This window comes from Urocitellus parryii, chromosome 7, assembly GCF_045843805.1.
Source record: "Urocitellus parryii isolate mUroPar1 chromosome 7, mUroPar1.hap1, whole genome shotgun sequence".
NCBI classification, from domain to species: Eukaryota; Metazoa; Chordata; class Mammalia; order Rodentia; family Sciuridae; genus Urocitellus; species Urocitellus parryii.
The window spans coordinates 130,033,423-130,049,990 of record NC_135537.1 but is presented as its reverse complement, the minus strand read 5'-3'; the positions used below and the strand labels follow the sequence as shown (position 1 = coordinate 130,049,990).

The following is a 16,568-nucleotide window of genomic DNA, read 5'->3' as shown; positions in this document are numbered from 1 at the left end:
GAATTTGTTTTCTACGAAAGTCATGTGATCTCAGAGAAGGGCGGAGCGTCACGTGGCGGGTGCAAAGAAGTAGAGCCGGCTACGGGGAGGAGGTGCCAGGGAGGCGGGGCCAGGGCAAGAGCGGGCAAGGCCGGCCCGGAACCTGGGTGCCATCCACCTGGGGGCAGCGCGGGCTCAGCCAGGCCACGTCAGTCCCCTGAAGCCAGGTTTTTCTCCAGCTGTATGCCCTTTGGAGTCTCCAGGATTCAGCTCCTTTCGTCATTCCATACACTACTGCTCTGAAGCTGCCTCACTCTCATTCTGTCACTTGGGCCCTTCCAGCCAAAGTAGCTTAAACCTACTATTCACTACTCTATCTCCATATTCATCACCAACTTTCCGGTTACTCCCCATCGCTCTTTCCATCTTGCTCTGGGACAGGGTGGATGTGAACACAGTCCCCTCCCTTCATTTCCCAAAACCCCAGAGAAGGACCTAGGGCAGCTTTGGTTTCAAAGTTATAATGCATGGTTTAAAAGAGAGGAAAGGGGAAAAAAAGAGAGAAAGCTAGTTACAGGTTGGAGGGAATCTAGGGAGAAAAATAGAGGGAAAGAAAGGGAAGGACAAGTTTAGGGAGGATCCAGTGGCCCAAAATCCCAGTCTCCCACCCACAGCCCAGCCCTTGGAGCAGGAGTGAAGAATTAGATCAGTTTTTTTACAAGAGTTTTAAAAAAAAATCACAACAAAGCTGACTTGGCTTCTCTTTGAGCCTCCTGGATCACGGTATGTCTGTCTCTCACTCCAGCCAGTCCTGCCTCTCCACCAGACAGTTTCGGCTCTCCAAGGCCTCCACCTGTCCCAGTCTGGGGTTTCCATGGAGTGTGAACACGAAGTTAGAGTGAGGCTGCTTCACAGTCTGGCCCATGTGTCCATCCAGACTCCAAATGGAGTGTAGGGCTCCCAGGGCAGAGGGGTGGGAGGGGCAGACCCTGCCCAGGCAGTCCTCACATTGGACAGGGCATCTGACGGCATCCCAAGGGCTTGCCCTCCCTTCCCCCCCACCCCAACTCAGGTGGAGGGGCAGCAGCTGTCACCAGAGCCTATGTTGGTGAAGATTTCGGCTCAACACGGATCGAACATCAGCGGTGAACCTGGGATGACAATAACTTGCATTGGTGGAGTACCTTATAGTTGACATCTCACAACACTAGTGTAAGGCACCTCACTGGATACGGGGCAGAATTAAACACCACTTTCACATGATGAGACAGGTCATTTGAACAAAACCCTATGGCTAAGAATGACGAGCTTTGGAATTGAGAAGACCTTGTCCAAACATTTAAGCTCTTAAGGGAAGAAAGGTAAGTAAATAAAACTCGGAAAATGTTTTTATTCCCTTGGGATCCCCCACCTCTATCTATCTTTCCTCAGAAATCCAGATTATCTAGAACTCACTTCCCTTACCTGAGGGCATCCAGCATTGGGAGCAGATTGAGAAGGGCCGTGTCACTGGGGTCACTGAACCAGGATTTGATGGGGATGGCGTTGTCTGGAGTGGGTGAAAATGTAGATGAGAAGAAAGGATTCAAGAGATACTGGAAGTTTTTCCTGAAAATCATTACTTAAAAAAAAAAAAAAAAAAAAAAAAAAAACTATACCTCCACCACCCAAGTCAACAGCCTAAGTAAAAATCTTCCTGATTATACATTAATCACCCAAATTCATACTAGTGTGAAGTTTCTAGTTAAATTTTATTATCATTGTAGCCCACCTGAAACAAATGGTACAGGAAATCTGACTTGTGAAATTCACACATGGGGGCGGGTATCTCACTTGAAATAGAGAACTTGCACGTGGACCAGGAAATCCCAGACCTCAAAGCCCAGGTATCCAGCCTTCTAGTTCCCTCCATTCAAAATGCCTCATGAGTGGGCTGAGTATGTTGCTGCTGGTTGACCAGCATGTACAAGACCCTGGGTTCCATCCCCAGCACTGCCAAAGTGGGGTGGGGAGGAAAAAAAAATAACCCATGAGTCATGTCCTGGCCCTGACAGACTCATCACCTTCCCCCATACCTGGGTGGCTCCTGTAAGCCCCTGGTGAATTATCCAGGATCACAATGCTGGAGAGGTCACTGTGGACCACAGAGAGGTCCTTGATGTAGCTGCCCAACTCCAAAGTGCAGTGCTGAAAGGCAGGGGATTATGGAGTACACCTCCCCAACTTCCCCATCAAGGCAACTGCCTCAAAGCCAGATCCCTCCCTAGTGGCCTGCATCACTTTTAAACCTGGACTCTAGCTCCTTACCTGTCTGTAGTATCTCCTCTTGAGAATGCTTCTGCTATTGTCCAGTTTATCTGCCACAGCAGAGCCATAAATCTCCATGCTTGCTGTAAACACCACCAGCTCGTACCACTGGCTCACCTGAAATAGATTGGAAGAAAAAGAGGTGTTACAGGAGGTGATGATTCATTAAGATGTACAGGGTGAGTGTGTGTGTGTGTGTTGCACGCGCTCCCTCTCTTTATATCTCATGCACCTGCATGCTCGCGCTCTCTCTCTCTCTCTCTCTCACACACACACACACACACACCTCCCCCTACTCCACCCTGGGTTTTTTAAACTGGTGTACAGTTCTTTTTCAGTCTAATGCTTCAGGCCTCCTAGCAACATCAAATGTCTTTGGGGACAGGAAATTCTGAAATTCCCCAAACCTTCAAAATCAGTGTGTGAGGCTTTCCATAACTTAAGATTCAAAAATACAAACACAAATGAGTAGGATGCCCATGGAAGAATAGAATTATATCAGTATAACAAATGAACCTCAACTACTGAAAGTCATTCCTTTACCTTCATACATCCTTCCCTCTCCAAAATTGCCCTCACCCACTTCTCGCCCCTTTCCCCAAATCCCCTAAAATCCCCAAGCCCTACAACTATTCCTTCATTACAGAATTCCCTTTAGCTTGTGTATACTCACCACTTCTAAGAAGAAGTCCACATGGGGCCGCTTATGTACAAAAAAACGGACAGGATGTTTGTCTATGACCACCTGTAGAAAGGAAGGACTGAGCAAATTCTGAACACCATGACACAGGCCTAGACAACATCTCTGTAACCCCCACTACCTCCTGCTTTCCAGGCCGACACAGGTGCCAGGGATCAGGGACCAGATACTCTGGGCAAGGGAGCCCAGGACTGGGCAGAGTAACAGACACAAACAACCCTTTCATCACTATCCGTCCCCACACACCTTGAGAATAAAGTCAGGAGGCGTTCCAGGCCGCACTGTGGGCCTCAAGACCCCATCATGGTGGGAGTGAATAAGTGTCTCATCCAGATCCAGCACCAGGATCTTCCTCTTTACCTGGGCTGAACCACAATGGGAAAGAAAAACAGCAACTGACCTCCAGCCCACAGGTGGAGTCCTGCTTCATCTCAAGGGGTCTTTCCAGCCACCATACTCACCTAGCCGATTCCGAGACACAGGAGATAAAGGGAGGATATCATATCGAACAGTTTGGTATTGAATTACCTAAAAATAACAAGAGAAAGGATTAGAATACTTAACAAGGACATCTTCCCCAGTAATAATAACAGGTATCAAAAACTGACTATCACATGCTGGGCACTACGTGATTTAGGATTGTTTCACTTAATCCTTAAAACTATTCTAATAATATTATTATCCCTCTTCCCCAAAACCTTTTTTTTTTTTGGGGGGGGGTGGTACTGGGGATTTTACCAGGAGAACTTTAACACTGAGCTACATCCCATTCCTTTTTAGTTTTTATTTGAGACAGGATATCACTAAGTTGCTGAGGCTGGCTTCAAACTTGTAATCCTCCTGCCTCAGTCTCCCAAGTTGCTGGTTTACATGTTTGCACCACCATGCCTGGTGTTATTATCCCTATTTTAAGGATGAAGAAACTGAGGATTCCAAAGTTTCAACATCTTACCTCCCCAATTTAGAATGAAAACTGCATGAGTGCATGAATTTTGTCCCAATCATGGCTTCTTTCCCATTGCCTAGGACACTGCAGCAAGGGTGGGCATTAATATTAACAGAATCAATCAAGGGGTAGAGTCAGAATTGTTCTCTGAAGACTGACCCAAGAGCCTGCCATCTTAACCATGATGTTTGGTATGCTGAACAAAGAAATCCCGACTTTCACTCCAAGGATTCATTGTGGAAACATCATCTTCCATTGGGAACTAAAAGCCTCAGACTCTTGGTGGACAAGGAGATCCTTGGTTTGCTAAGGGGAATAGAGAATGAGGGAATCCAAAGGTTGTCAGGTCAGCTAAGTTCCTCTGGCTGGTGGCCACCAGACCTATTTTAACCAGCCACCTGTCCATTTGTGTCTCTACAAGCCAAGTCACAAGTTTCAGAGAACCTCAACCCCCTGAACAACCTCCTTAGCCCAGTACCCATGTTAGGCAGAGAATATTGGAAAGCTCCACCTGCCAGAATGAAGTAAGGCCTTTGAGAGAGAAGTGAAGAAGGAACAGGAATGTCACCACCTCAGACTTCCAGCTTTCCTTCTCCAAGCCTTCTCTAGGATATTTCCCAAGTCAGATCTACCATGCAAAGCCTGGCAATTCTCTCTGCTCTTTTATTCTAAGGCACACTCTTTGATCTATGCCTAGGCCCCAAGCCAAACCAGAACCAGGCTCCCCCTGTTTGCAAACCAAAAAATCCTCTCTCCCCTTAATCCCAAGGCATCTGCCCTTCTTTTCTCCCTGGGCTGTGATGAGGGCTGAAACAGCTCCGGTATCCTGCCCTCCTATCTCGGGTTGCATATGCTGGGCATGTAGGGAATGCTCCAAGTGTTTGCCAGAAAGCGGGGTGGGGGAGGAAACTAGACTGGAAAGGAAGACAAAAGGCTGTTGGGTCAGTGTTACCCAAAAAGCAATTCTGGAAGTAACTAACTTTCCAATAAATGGACTGGAGTACTACTCCCCTAAAACTGGTGTATTTGGGGGGAGAAGAGGGAATTCTCAGGACAAGATCAGACAGAGAATGGATGACAGTCAACACATAAAAGAAAACCCCAGGAGCTAGCTTCACATTTGTCTCAGCCTTTCTGACCTCAACTTTTTCTTGGCTTCTAACTTTCTTAGGGGAATAGCCCTGCCTACAACCATCACCTCCCCAAACAGTGGGAGCCCTAAATCAGGAACTGGAAGAAATAAACTGTTGGAGAGGAAGAACCCAAGGCCAGGCCATTCCCCAAAATCAATAAGTCAATCACCACTCCCACCCAGGGCTTTCTGGGAATTCTCTTGACCCAGGCCACCCCTACTATATTTTATTCCTTCAAATTGTATTGAAATATGCCAGAGAATACAGACTTCTACACCCCAGCTCACTCAGTTTTCCCCACACTCCTTCAGAGTATTTGCCCAACTGGTGATGACAACACAGGGGCACATTCACTAAGTGATGTTAGCCAAAGGAGCTTCTTCAACCTTGGAGAAAAGCTTTGGAGGAGGGAACCTAGAGATGCTTAGGTACATCCAAACAGTCTGACCCCACCCCCTCCCAATTCTAAGGTCTTCTGGAGCAACAAGCACATCTTCAAATGCAAGCTCTACTAACCAGCCTGTCTCCTAACCCATATGCCCAAACTTTAATGTGCTCCCTCCTACAACTAAGGAATGTCATCATAAAAGCATCTTTTTCTGTCCAGAGTCCCAATAAATCCATAATTCTACAATCCCACTATGAAGTAAGTTTCCAGGGCCTTTTTGGAGGAGTTTCCTTAACAGAAACTGCAGAGGTTTCTCCTTCATACCAAGGGCTTTCCCCAAGTTCCTATCCTCATTTGTTACATATGCCCTCCTACCCACCCACCCCCCACCCTTGACACACATAAGCCTCTCTCTCCAAGACCAAACAAACCCAGAGGTTCCAACAGGAGGGTCTTTCACAAGTCCACATCCATAGATCTGGCTGCCAGCAAACAGGTGTTCCCCGCCTCTCGGTTTCTTTAGCAACAACTCCAGCTTTCTTAAAGAGCGCCCCACCCACCACTCTAGCCCCCAAGAGTTGCCAAATCCTGTGCTATCTAGTCCCATTAAAAACCCCAGATCTCAGTTCTCTTACAAGGGTCTCCCTCACCACCCTACGTCCCGCTTAGGATGCCCTAATCCTCTCGTAGAAAAGCCCCGTCAGGACTCCCTTCTTGGGCCCAGAGGCCTGACACTTTCCGAAAACCCAAGAGCACCAAGAACAGAGTTCCCCACCACCGCCAGTGCCCACCCAGGCTCACCGTGCGGATCTGCCTCCGCAAAAGGTAAATGAAGAAGCTCCAGAGCTTGGCGGCGAAGGCCACGAACGTGCGCAGCCCCAGCAGACACTGCGTCCGCATCATCCCGATGACCCCGGCACCGCCGGCCCCGGGGCCCCCGCGGCCCAGCTCAGCCAGCCCCCCGGGGGCAGCCCCCCGCCGCCGGGAGGGGGAACGGGGGCCCCGAGTGGCAGAAAAGGCTGCAGAGAAGGGCACGGAACGGGCGGCTCAGAAAGCCACCCCCGGCGAGGGGAAAGCCCAGCGGAACGGGGATCTGGGGGACAGGCGTGGGCAGCCCGCGGGGGCCCACATGGGCGGGGAGGGGCACCGACGGCTTCGCGAAGTTTGCAGGCCGAAACAGGTCGGGCAAGGACGGGGTCCTCTGAGACTAGGAGGGAAGGGGATGGAGAATTGGGGGAGGGGGTAGTGGGGGAGGGGGTTAGGGAAAAGGGAGGGAGGGAGACGGGAGGGGGAGGGGAGGGGAAGCGGAGGGTGGCCCGCTGCGCAGGCGCACTAGGGGGCTGCCCGCGGGAAAGGGGCGGGCGGGGGAAGAGGCGCGCGAAGGGCCGCGGCGAGAGAATGGGCAGGCTGAGCGAAAGAGCAGGGTAGCAAGGGGAGGGGGAGACGAAAGGCACGGAGCGCTGGACCGAAGTGGCCTCCCCCTCCCCGAGGTCGGCGGTCTCTTAGCCGCTGGGGAGCGGGGCTGCAGCTTCTGCAGCTGGATTTCCCACTCTGACAGGCGCCATTTTACCGCCCAGAGGTCTCCCTCCTCCTCTCTTTCCCCCCTCCTCTTCCCCTCTGACACTACTTCCGGTGGTGACGTGTATTCGCTTCACCGGGACTAAAGTTCCCCCTACTCGGTCTTACGGGGGTAGGGATAAGGAAAGCCGAGCGCGCCCCCAACAACACTTCGATATTGCGCAAGCGCCGAAGGCGACCGCGGGGCGGGGAGTGGGGCAAAGTCTTGAACAGCGTGGGCGGGGCGGAGTGACGTCACTTGCCCTGTGGCTCTGACCGTCGAGGGAGGGATGTGCCACCCCCTCCCCTTCCCTCAGACAACTGTCCCAACGGCTGTTCCCGCCCCAGTCATTGTGAAAATGTAGGCTGTGGGTATCGTCCCTACGTCTGTGCGCTAAGGCTCGGGAGGGGGCATTTCGCTTAGCTCTCCTGGGAATACTGAACATAAAATCACCTCTCATTCCGGCCTTTGCCAGCTCTTAATTGTGGGAGGAATGAGTGCCCCGCCCTCTCACCCGGAGCGGGCGGGGCTGTGGATCGTGACGCCATCAGAGAGCGTCGAAGTAGGAGTGGGAAGCCAGTCAGAGATGCTGGATTCTCTGTTGGCCCTGGGCGGCCTGGTGCTGCTCCGTGGTAGGAAACTTAAGGCACCGGAGGTTCCGGGTCAGATTTATGGGGTGGAAATGGGAAGGAAGGGCCATAGGTCATAGGCTAGGAGTGGAAGTCGCGGTTGTTTTATGAAGGTGGAAACGTCAAGGTTCTCAGTGTTTATTCTGCCCTCGCTTTCCTTAGATTCCGTGGAGTGGGAGGGGCGGGGTCTTCTGAAAGCGCTCATCAAGAAATCTGCACTGCGGTGAGTAACAGGCAGCGTGTCTCAGTCCTTGCTTAAGAAGGGAGCCAGTGCCCCACTCTTCGACATTTCCCCCTCATCTCTGCCGTAGTGGGGAGCAAGTCCACGTCTTGGGCTGTGAAGTGAGTGAGGAAGAGTTTCGAGAAGGTTTTGACTCCTGTGTCAACAGCCGGTAAGTACAAATTGGGAGAAATTTCATTAGATGTGGGGCCCCTGTTGTTAAGAGACTTTCTTAACAGCAACAAACATAAAAACCCGGTCTGGGTCGCATGCCTGTAATCCCAGTAACTCGGGAGGACCCCGAATTTGAGGCCAGCCTCAGGCAACTTACCTATACCCTTTCTCAAAAAGGGTTTGTGAATGTAGTTCAGTGATAGAGCGCCAATGGGTTCAATCCCCAGTACTCCCCAACACACACACACACACACACACACACACACACACACACACACAACACAAAGGTAGGCCATATTGTTGAGTAGTAGAGACCAAACTGGAGGATAAGAATAAACACTCTCTGCCTTTTGAGTCATTCAGAATCTGGTGGTGCTTTATTCAACCATGCATTCCAGACTTCGCTCTACACTGACTGCAAACTTCTGAGGGTTTTGTCCTAGGGGCAGAGGGTTCATTGCATGTGCAAAACTAGGAAGGTATGATAAGACATATCATGAAAGGTGGAAGAGCTTCCCAAAATAGCTGAAGTCATGCAGATAAAGAGGTAACTTGATTGTAAAAGGTATAAATTTTCAAACCACTCCTCAAAGTCAGTGGGGAATGGTTTGAAAATTTGGCAGGGGAGTTGATAACACCATACCTATTAGAAATTTTAGTCCATGTGCTTGCCTCACATGCTAGGCAAATACTCTACCACTGAGCTACACAGCCCCAGCCCTATAATCTTTTTTTAAGTTATTGAGAATCGAATCCAGTGCCTTACCCATGCTAGGCAAGTGCTCTACCTCTGAGCTACAACCCCAGTCACTGTGTGGAGAATGGATTGGAAGAAGGCAGCCTAGAGACAGAGAGACCAGGTAGGAAGGCTATTGCAGTAATCCAGGTACATACTGTGTACCAGTTATAAACCATGTGTGCTGCTATATAGTGGAGATAGAACAGTGAACAACATTGTTTAGAATTTTTTAATATTGATTTTTTAATTGTAGTTGGACACAGTACCTTTATTTTATTTATTTTTATGTGGTGCTGAGAATTGAACCCAGGCCCTTGCACATGTTAAGCAAGTGCTCTACCACTGAGCCACAACCCCAGCCCTTGTTTTAATGAATTTTAAAGAGAATAATGCTGTGAGGTGACCAAGGTCTAACTCAAGACAGAGGCAGTACAATTGGAGAGTTTAGAACAAATGTAAAAGTAGCTCAGTAGGTAGAATTCCCAGTTAGGTGATTTTATACAAGTAGCAAAGCCAAGCTTGGAGCTTAGGCTATTGGACACCAAAGTCTATGCTCTCAATCTTAGGTTGCATGTCTAAGAGCGTAAGCTCCAAAATTTAAGGTATTAGCGAAAATTTAAAAATAGAGCCACAAAGATAGGATAAATTTGAGGTGGCAGGGGAAAGGGGTAATATTATGTCTCCTATTTTCCCTTTTCAGGCTGATTTACTATGACCTCTTCAGAGACCCTCTCAGTTGGTCAAAAACTGGGGAGGCTTTTCCTGAGGGACCCCTGGGAGTCTTGAGAGCCATATGTAGGAGGACAGATCCTGGTCCTGCCACCATAGCTCTTGATTCACTCAGCTGGCTTTTGCTTCATCTTCCCTGTACTGCAGTCTGCCAGACCCTCCATGCTCTGAGCCATCAAAACTCCTACCCTGGTGAGAACCCTCCTTACCCTTACATATCTCCACCTGGCAGGCAATATTTCCCTTTTCCAACCTAAGAATCAGCATCAAGAGTCAGGAACTTGGGAGGCAGAGGCAGAAGGATCACAATTTGAGTAAGATCCTGTCTCAAAAAAGGGTTGGGGATGTAGGTTGGTGGTATAATGCCCCCCTGGGTTCAAGCCGCAGTTCCACCAGGAAAAAAAAAAATCCAGCATCAGCATCAGTTGTCTCCAAAGACTTTCTTACATCTTCAACCTTTTGGGGGGAATTTGTTGTTATTGTTTTTAGTTTTTTGTACCAGGGATTGAACCCAGGGATGCTTAACCATTCATAGCCCTTTTTTATTTTTATTGTGGGACAGAGAAGATGCTAAGGCTAGTCTTGAGCTTGCGATCCTCTTTCCTCAGCCTCCAGATTTGCTGGAATTGCGGGTGTACCCCATCACACCCAGAATTTTTTACTATAATCTCTTTTATATGTATGGCTTTATTATTTTTTTTAATGTGGTATGCAGGATCGAACTCAGTGCCTTACATGTGCTAGGCAAGTGCACTGTCCCTGAGCCACAACCCAGCCCCTCTATAACCTTTTTTTTCCCCCAAATTGCCTTATTTTATTTGTTTATTTTTATGTGGTGCTAAGGATTGAACCCAGTGCCTCACGTGCTAGGTAAGCACTCTACCGCTGAGCTACACAGCCCCAGCCCTATAATCTTTTTTTAAGTTATTGGTAGACATTTTATTTGTTTGTTTATATGCAGTGCTGAGAATTGAACCCAGCGCCTTACCCATGCTAGGCAAGTGCTCTACCTCTGAGCTACAACCCCAGTCATTTTTTTTTTTAGCATTTGTTTTTATTCATTCACTTAACAAAATACATACAACATATAAGGTTCAATAATGGAAAAATAAAGTCTGATTTTGTAGTTGGGTCCTTGCTCCCTGGGAGCTCAAATTCTTATGCAGATAAGTATACAAGATAGTCTGATAAAGACTATAATGATTTAGGAATATATGTACAGGGTACCTTAAAGAAGGAACCATCCTGAAGAGCAAGGCTTAGACAGATTTGGCCCAAGAGTCAGGAACATTGGGACTAGCCCTAAAGTATACTGTGGGTATTAGAATGGGATTTCGAGTTAGACACACCTAACTTTGTATTAAAGTGCTTGATCTCTCAGCGCTTCAGTTTTCTCTGTTTAAAAAAAAAAAAAAAAAAAGGTGGGGGATACTATGGCGTTAGGAAAAAAAGCCACTTGAAATTGCCATATGGCTTGATCTAAAATTGCTGACCTCTGTAAAAACTAAAATGTTGTGTTAATGTTTAGTGCAGAGCCCAACACTCTTAATCCTCCCAAAAAGGGAAAGAAAGGAGGCCCTAAGATCTTGGGAAATTACAAAAAACTGCAAGCAGTACATTGTGTAAGAGATGAAACTGAAAAGTTTGTGGCTATCAGGAGCCAAAAATGTTTATTCCATCCTGAAGACCATGAGGAGCGGCCAAAGTCAGTGGTCCCTTGATCAGATTTGCACTGGAGTAAGAAAATGTATTAAGAAGCTGGGTACACTGGTGCATGCTTATAATCCCTATGGCTCCCCTGCCATCCCAGTGCTTGGGAAACTGAGACAGGAGGATCTCAAGTTTAAGGCCAGCCTGAGCAACTTAGACCTTGTCTCAAAATAAAAAAGGGCCAGGGGTATAACTGAGCGGTAGAGTGTAGGGGCTCGTAGCTAAGCAGTGAGATTGGCTAGGGTAAGTCACGACTGTGGCAGAACTCTGATGGAATGTGGGCCTCTCCTTCCTTTTCTTCAGTATTTACTACCTCACCTCAACCCTAAATGTTCACTACTCTCCTTCATGCCCTGCATTTCCTTTTCTCTCCAGGTGATAGTTCCCCAGTAAAGCAGGTGCATGTATTGGGCCTGCTACATGAAGAACTTCATGGCCCAGGCCTTGTGGGAGCACTGAGCAGTCTTACCCAGACTGAGGTGATTCTGGGTGGTTTAATGGGCCAAGCCTCAGCCCATGTCCTCTTTCGGAAGCCCCAACAGCGCCCAACTTATCAGGTTAGGAGAAGCAACAAGAACAACTAGAAATTAGAGTCAGAAAAAGGGTTGGCATGGTGGGAAGAATAATTTAAAAAAAAAATTTTTTTTAATACTTTCCTGTTTTATTTTGTTGGTTGTGTGTGTTAGAGAGACAGGTCAAACCCAGGGCCCTGCACTTTGGTAGGCAAGCACTGTACTACTAAGTTACATCCCTAGCCCTAGAAAAAGATTTTTAAAAGACTAGAATAGTTATTAGTGGGAAGGAGGAACAAGTCTGTAGGGAGACACTTAAAGGAAGGCTAGGGCTGAAAACAATGTGTTCGGGTGATTGGGGGCTGAGGTGAGAGGTCCTGAATTCTCTAGTTTGTTCAGTGGGATGAAAAGAAAAAAAAACTTTTTTAACTCTCTTCTTTATTCTCCTTAGACTTCGTGGTTTTCCATCCTTCCTGACTTTAGCCTCGATCTCCAGGAGGGGCCTCCCCTAGGGTCCCAGCACCACCCAGATCCTCATACATCTCTGGTACCTAAAAGCTTGGGATCTGGCAAAAGTAGAATAAAACTGCAGAGGTTGGGAGTGGAGTCAAAGATTCAGGAATGAGGCCAAGTGGCAGCATCTTTTTACCTGCAGGTGGACCCCATGACTCATTTGACCTTTAACCTTCACCTGTCCAAGGAAGAAAGAGAAGCCAAGGATAGCCTGATTCTGCCCTTCCAGTTCAGTTCTGAAAAGTAAGGCTGGAGCCTAAGTGCTTGGATCCCCAGCATCTGAGGTGGGGTGAAGACAGGTTATTGATTAACCTCTCAGACTTTATAGGAGCTAAAGTCCACTTCCAGATACAAGCCTGGGGAGTGGTTCTGTACCCACCCATATCTCCCATAATGGCGGAGGGTCTTCCTGTCTTTTATCTCCATTACAGCTATGGATGGGTTCTGCCTTCATAATTGTCCCCAGAGTAATCTTGCTCTGGGCTGAGCCAGAGCAAACCCTAAGAGGTAACTTTATTCTCCTGCCAGCAGTGCTAGGACATAGGACAGGAAGATGCATGGGTGTGGCAAAGGCTGGTTAACAAGGGCTTGGTAGATGCCTCTTGTCTGAGCCCAGTGTGTGGGTGGATGAAGCAAGACTGCTGCAGAATCCTTCCCCTCAAGCTGCTAAGAACAGAGTTTTATTAAATAAGAGTAGTACTTATGCCAGGGTCAACTGGTTCTTTCTTAGCCCTAAATAATCTTAGAGGTCAGAGGAGGAACTTGGACCAAGAAAATGACACAAGCCTAGTTTGGGTTGCCTAAGTGAGTCACAGGCACCTCTAAGGGGGTATCCAGACTTGATCTAATAACCACCTCATTAGCACCAATTCTCCCTCAGACAGCAGGTTCTACTGCGTCCTGCGCCAGGCCAGGCTACCAGCCACATCTTCTATGAGCCAGATGCTTATGATGACCTAGACCAAGAAGACCCAGATGATGACCTTGATATTTGACTGGCCAGACTTGACTACACTAATGGAAATGGGTGGGAGTGGGAGGACTGAGGTCCCAGTTTCTGTACTGCCTTTGTTCCTTTGTCTATGGAGGTTCTACCCTATGAGGTAGGAAGCAGTATCCGATCAGAACAGAAAGTGGGATGAAGAGATAGCATAAGGTGAGGAAATAGGAACAACCCCTCATACCTAATAAAATCTTTTATTAATTTTTTTTGTTGTTGATAAAAAGGAAATGAGTGGTGGGCAGTGAGAATGAATGAGGAAAGCCAAGCTCTTGAGTCTTTGGAGTCCAGTCTAAGCATTGGGTTTGAGTCATGATGAAAATTAAATGAGCAAGAGTGGCCTGGCACACAACTGGTACTGTACAAGGGTTTGAATTGAAGTAAATGTACTTTAGGTACCAAGCTCCCTCCAAGGATCTGAGTGGGAAGAATCAGGCACAGAAAGAAAAGAAAGCCTACTTTCCAAAACGTATTTTTTATTACTGTACAAAAAGCACACTCTCCCCACTTTTTGTCTCCTACCCAACCCCCCCCCCCAGAGGACTGTACATGGTGTATAGGGATGGAGTGACCAGGAGGCCTTTGTCCTGCACTCTGCCCACATGCTGAATCCTCTGCCCTGGGTCCTTTGAGTCATTTGGGCACGCCCACAGTTTGTCAGGCTGGGGCATGGGAGTCCCACTTCACACATACTCCTTGGCGGAGTTGGACTTAGGGTAGGAGCGTGGTGCACGGTACACAGCTTTGCTCTCCTGTCCAGGACAGGAGCAAGAGAGCAGTGCACCTCCTAGGAGGACCAGAGCAGACCCTGCCCAGCCAATAAAGATGGCAGAACCAAACTCATACCTGTGGAAAGAAAGGATTGAGATTAGAAACCTGGCCTGCCTCTGCCTTCCTATCCCAAGAACCCAGATTTGATTCTTAGACAGGGATCCCAGACTTACTTAAAATTCACAGGGACGGTGGGGTTATAAAAGTCTGTGACAATCTGATGACCATACCAGGAGCATGCTACCAAGGCTGCAAGACCTGGAGAAAGAATAAGAATTCCAATATTGTGAGGGTTCAAATCAGCACCTTCTCCAACCACCTCCCACAAGGGCCAGAGGAGAGCTGCCTTTGGACCTATGACTCACCTGCTACGATGAAAATGATTCCTCCAGTCATAGCTATACGGGCCTTTTTTACTTTATCGTCTCCCCCACAGCGTGTGCACTTCATACCCATCGTGGCCACAAACATAGCGAGGAAGCCCAGCACCAAGGATAACACCATTAGGGCTCGAGTGGCCTGCATGGCCGCTGCAGAGGAGAAAAGACGCCGTCATTGCTGGAAATGGCTGGCAGTCTTGGCGGGGCAGGCCGCGCCCACTATTCCTTGAACCCGCGTCTAGCGGTCGCTAGATTCTGACGCCCTCAGATGTCTAAGGCCCTACCTCCAGCGGGCAGGCTCCCACACCCTTGGGACAACGTAGCCTTCCAGCTCGCGCCCCGCCCTTTCTGCTGAGAAACCCGCCCGGGGCGCCAGGGTTTCGATGAAACTGCTCCGAGTAGGGGGAAGGGTAAAAGGGGGCAGCCAGAACCTGGGCATAAGCTGAACATCCTGACGCGCGTCCCAGCCCTGGTCCCGCCTTCGGGGCCACGGGCCTGCGGCTTCGGCTAATCGTCGGATAAGATTAGAGGCCGCAGGTGGCCGCCCACGTCTGACAAACTGCCCAGCTGCGCAGTCCTCCGTACAGCCTCAGCCCCGACCCCCTTTTGTCCAAACTAAAAGGGCCGGATAACACGGAGGCCTTGGCTGGCCCAGGGCGGTGGGGAGATGACGACCAGGCTTAGGACTCACTTGCCCAAGCCCTGGTGGAGGCTTGGCTGGGGGCATTCTAGGAAGAGCGCAGGATGCAGGGGTATCAGCCCATGTGCGTCCACCAGAACCCCGCTCGCCCCAGCCCAGCCCCATTGCCCCAGCAAGACCACTTCGACTTCCTCCTGTCCCTGGCAATCAAGGTGCCTGGCCGGGGGATCTCGGCCCTGCCCACACCCCGCCCCACCATCTCGGCCATGCGCGCGTCCGCCCCGTCGGTCCCGCGGCCTTACCCGGCAGAGCAAGCACCGAGTCGTACATTTTGCAGCTCATCATGCCGGTGCTTTGCGTAACGCAGTCCATCCACAGCCCTTTGTACATGGCCTGGGCCGTGATAATGTTGTCGCCTGCGTAGGAACTCATCTGCCATTGCGGGATGGCGGTGCTTGCCACCAGGCCCACCCAACCCAGCATTGCCATAGAAAAGCCCAACAACTGCAGGCCTGAATTGGCCATTTCCGCCCTCAAAAAATACGGGACGCCGGACTGGCGACCCTACGCGACAAACCGAATCCGGGGGTCAACCCAACAAGACAACTTGGGGTGGTGTTTTAAGTCACCCAAAGAAGCAAAAATGTTTTTGACCGGGTGACTTCAAATCTTCTTGTCACCCGAAGTAAACACAAATCGACCCCTCGGGTGGAGTGACGGTCTCAGCAAAGGGAACAGGCTATGCCCGAAGATCTGGTTTCAGACAAAAACAGTCCCCGAAGGTCAGGCGGTTCTCTCCGGCGCTCTCAACGAACCCTACCAAACAAAAGGTAGAGGGGCCGTTTGGGTGCGGTTCCCAGAAAGTATTAGGCCTATCGGTCCAGGGATTCGCTGCGCAGGAAAGGTTGCCCGGCAGTGAGCGGGCAGGTGCGGGCGGACAGGTGCGCGGCGCACCTGAGTATATGTAGGGCGTCGGGGACGCGCCCCCGCGGACCGGGAGCGCGGGAGGGGGGGCGGGACCGGAGGGGCAGCCGAGGGTGACCTGACGTCACTGAAGGGACACTCACCTGAACCGGAAGTCCTGGCCCCCACCCCTCCTTGCCCAGGTGAAGAGGAAGAAACCTGAGCACAAGGGTCACGCCCCTCCACTTGCCGGGCTTTAACCACAGGTGGAGACGAGGCAACGTCTTCTCAGGAGTCTGAAACTCCCAGTCAGCCCCTCCAGACTGGATTTCCCACTCGCACCAAGGTGCCCCTTCCTTCCCTTCTTCTCAACAGGTGCGCTTGGGAAGCTGCGGGGCCAGAGCTGGGGAGACGCCCCTGGAAAGGCTCGGCGCCACCTTTTCCCTGCAGGTTTATGCCTCAAGTGTTCTTCGTCCAGCCCGCCTTTCTACTCCACCCTTCGATCTTCTCCTCTTTCTTTTGTTTCCACCTTCAATGGGCCCTGACCCAATCCGGGAAAATCACCCATTGCTGCAGACTTCTTGAAGTTTCCACTCCCAGTGACATCTCCCCAGGACCCCTCCCCTTTACTGCCGGC

The 16,568-nt window shown here is 49.7% G+C and overlaps 3 protein-coding genes across 7 annotated transcripts; 1 reads left to right on the top strand and 2 right to left on the bottom strand.

Annotated features, from left to right (window-relative positions):
* Positions 1–497: 497 nt before the first annotated feature.
* On the bottom strand, positions 498–7,059 carry Ctdnep1 (CTD nuclear envelope phosphatase 1). 2 transcript variants are annotated; one of them, XM_026390689.2, is made up of 8 exons: positions 6,255–7,059; positions 3,448–3,514; positions 3,233–3,351; positions 2,960–3,031; positions 2,287–2,403; positions 2,055–2,166; positions 1,444–1,528; positions 498–1,130 (listed from the first exon to the last, which is right to left on the bottom strand). In XM_026390689.2, the coding sequence occupies exons 1-8, from the start codon at positions 6,354–6,356 to the stop codon at positions 1,070–1,072; spliced, it is 735 nt and encodes a 244-aa protein (XP_026246474.1). In that variant the 5' UTR covers positions 6,357–7,059; the 3' UTR covers positions 498–1,069. The 2 variants fall into 2 exon arrangements, with proteins under 2 accessions (XP_026246474.1, XP_026246475.1); XM_026390690.2 differs by lacking the exon at positions 6,255–7,059 and adding an exon at positions 4,092–4,217.
* Positions 7,060–7,391: 332 nt separating this feature from the next.
* Positions 7,392–13,445, top strand: Elp5 (elongator acetyltransferase complex subunit 5). 3 transcript variants are annotated; one of them, XM_026390687.2, is made up of 8 exons: positions 7,395–7,643; positions 7,803–7,863; positions 7,952–8,032; positions 9,474–9,694; positions 11,588–11,691; positions 12,176–12,271; positions 12,380–12,480; positions 13,118–13,445. In XM_026390687.2, exons 1-8 carry the CDS (start codon positions 7,505–7,507, stop codon positions 13,230–13,232), a joined length of 918 nt encoding a protein of 305 aa, XP_026246472.1. In that variant the 5' UTR covers positions 7,395–7,504; the 3' UTR covers positions 13,233–13,445. The 3 variants fall into 3 exon arrangements, with proteins under 3 accessions (XP_026246473.1, XP_026246472.1, XP_026246471.1); XM_026390686.2 differs by having other exon boundaries at positions 7,396–7,643; positions 11,588–11,769; XM_026390688.2 differs by lacking the exon at positions 12,380–12,480 and having other exon boundaries at positions 7,392–7,643; positions 11,588–11,769.
* Positions 13,446–13,869: 424 nt separating this feature from the next.
* On the bottom strand, positions 13,870–15,553 carry Cldn7 (claudin 7). 2 transcript variants are annotated; one of them, XM_026390641.2, is made up of 4 exons: positions 15,331–15,553; positions 14,374–14,538; positions 14,182–14,266; positions 13,870–14,083 (listed from the first exon to the last, which is right to left on the bottom strand). In XM_026390641.2, exons 1-4 carry the CDS (start codon positions 15,551–15,553, stop codon positions 13,921–13,923), a joined length of 636 nt encoding a protein of 211 aa, XP_026246426.1. In that variant the 3' UTR covers positions 13,870–13,920. The 2 variants fall into 2 exon arrangements, with proteins under 2 accessions (XP_026246426.1, XP_026246427.1); XM_026390642.2 differs by lacking the exon at positions 14,182–14,266 and having other exon boundaries at positions 13,933–14,083.
* Positions 15,554–16,568: the final 1,015 nt, after the last annotated feature.

Bases quoted from the DNA above. Each gene is read 5' to 3' on its own strand.
- Ctdnep1 (XM_026390689.2), bottom strand. From the start codon at position 6,356: ATGATGCGGACGCAGTGTCTGCTGGGGCTGCGCACGTTCGTGGCCTTC. The intron at 3,515-6,254 runs GTGAGCCTGGGT...TGTTATTTTTAG, and splicing joins TGCGGAGGCAGATCCGCACG to GTAATTCAATACCAAACTGT. The intron at 2,167-2,286 runs GTAAGGAGCTAG...CCTGCCTTTCAG, and splicing joins AGAGGAGATACTACAGACAG to CACTGCACTTTGGAGTTGGG.
- Elp5 (XM_026390686.2), top strand. From the start codon at position 7,505: ATGAGTGCCCCGCCCTCTCACCCGGAGCGGGCGGGGCTGTGGATCGTG. The intron at 8,033-9,473 runs GTAAGTACAAAT...TTCCCTTTTCAG, and splicing joins GACTCCTGTGTCAACAGCCG to GCTGATTTACTATGACCTCT. The intron at 12,481-13,117 runs GTAAGGCTGGAG...ATTCTCCCTCAG, and splicing joins TTCCAGTTCAGTTCTGAAAA to ACAGCAGGTTCTACTGCGTC.
- Cldn7 (XM_026390641.2), bottom strand. From the start codon at position 15,553: ATGGCCAATTCAGGCCTGCAGTTGTTGGGCTTTTCTATGGCAATGCTG. The intron at 14,267-14,373 runs GTGAGTCATAGG...TTCTTTCTCCAG, and splicing joins AATCATTTTCATCGTAGCAG to GTCTTGCAGCCTTGGTAGCA. The intron at 14,084-14,181 runs GTAAGTCTGGGA...TTCTTTCCACAG, and splicing joins ACCGTCCCTGTGAATTTTAA to GTATGAGTTTGGTTCTGCCA.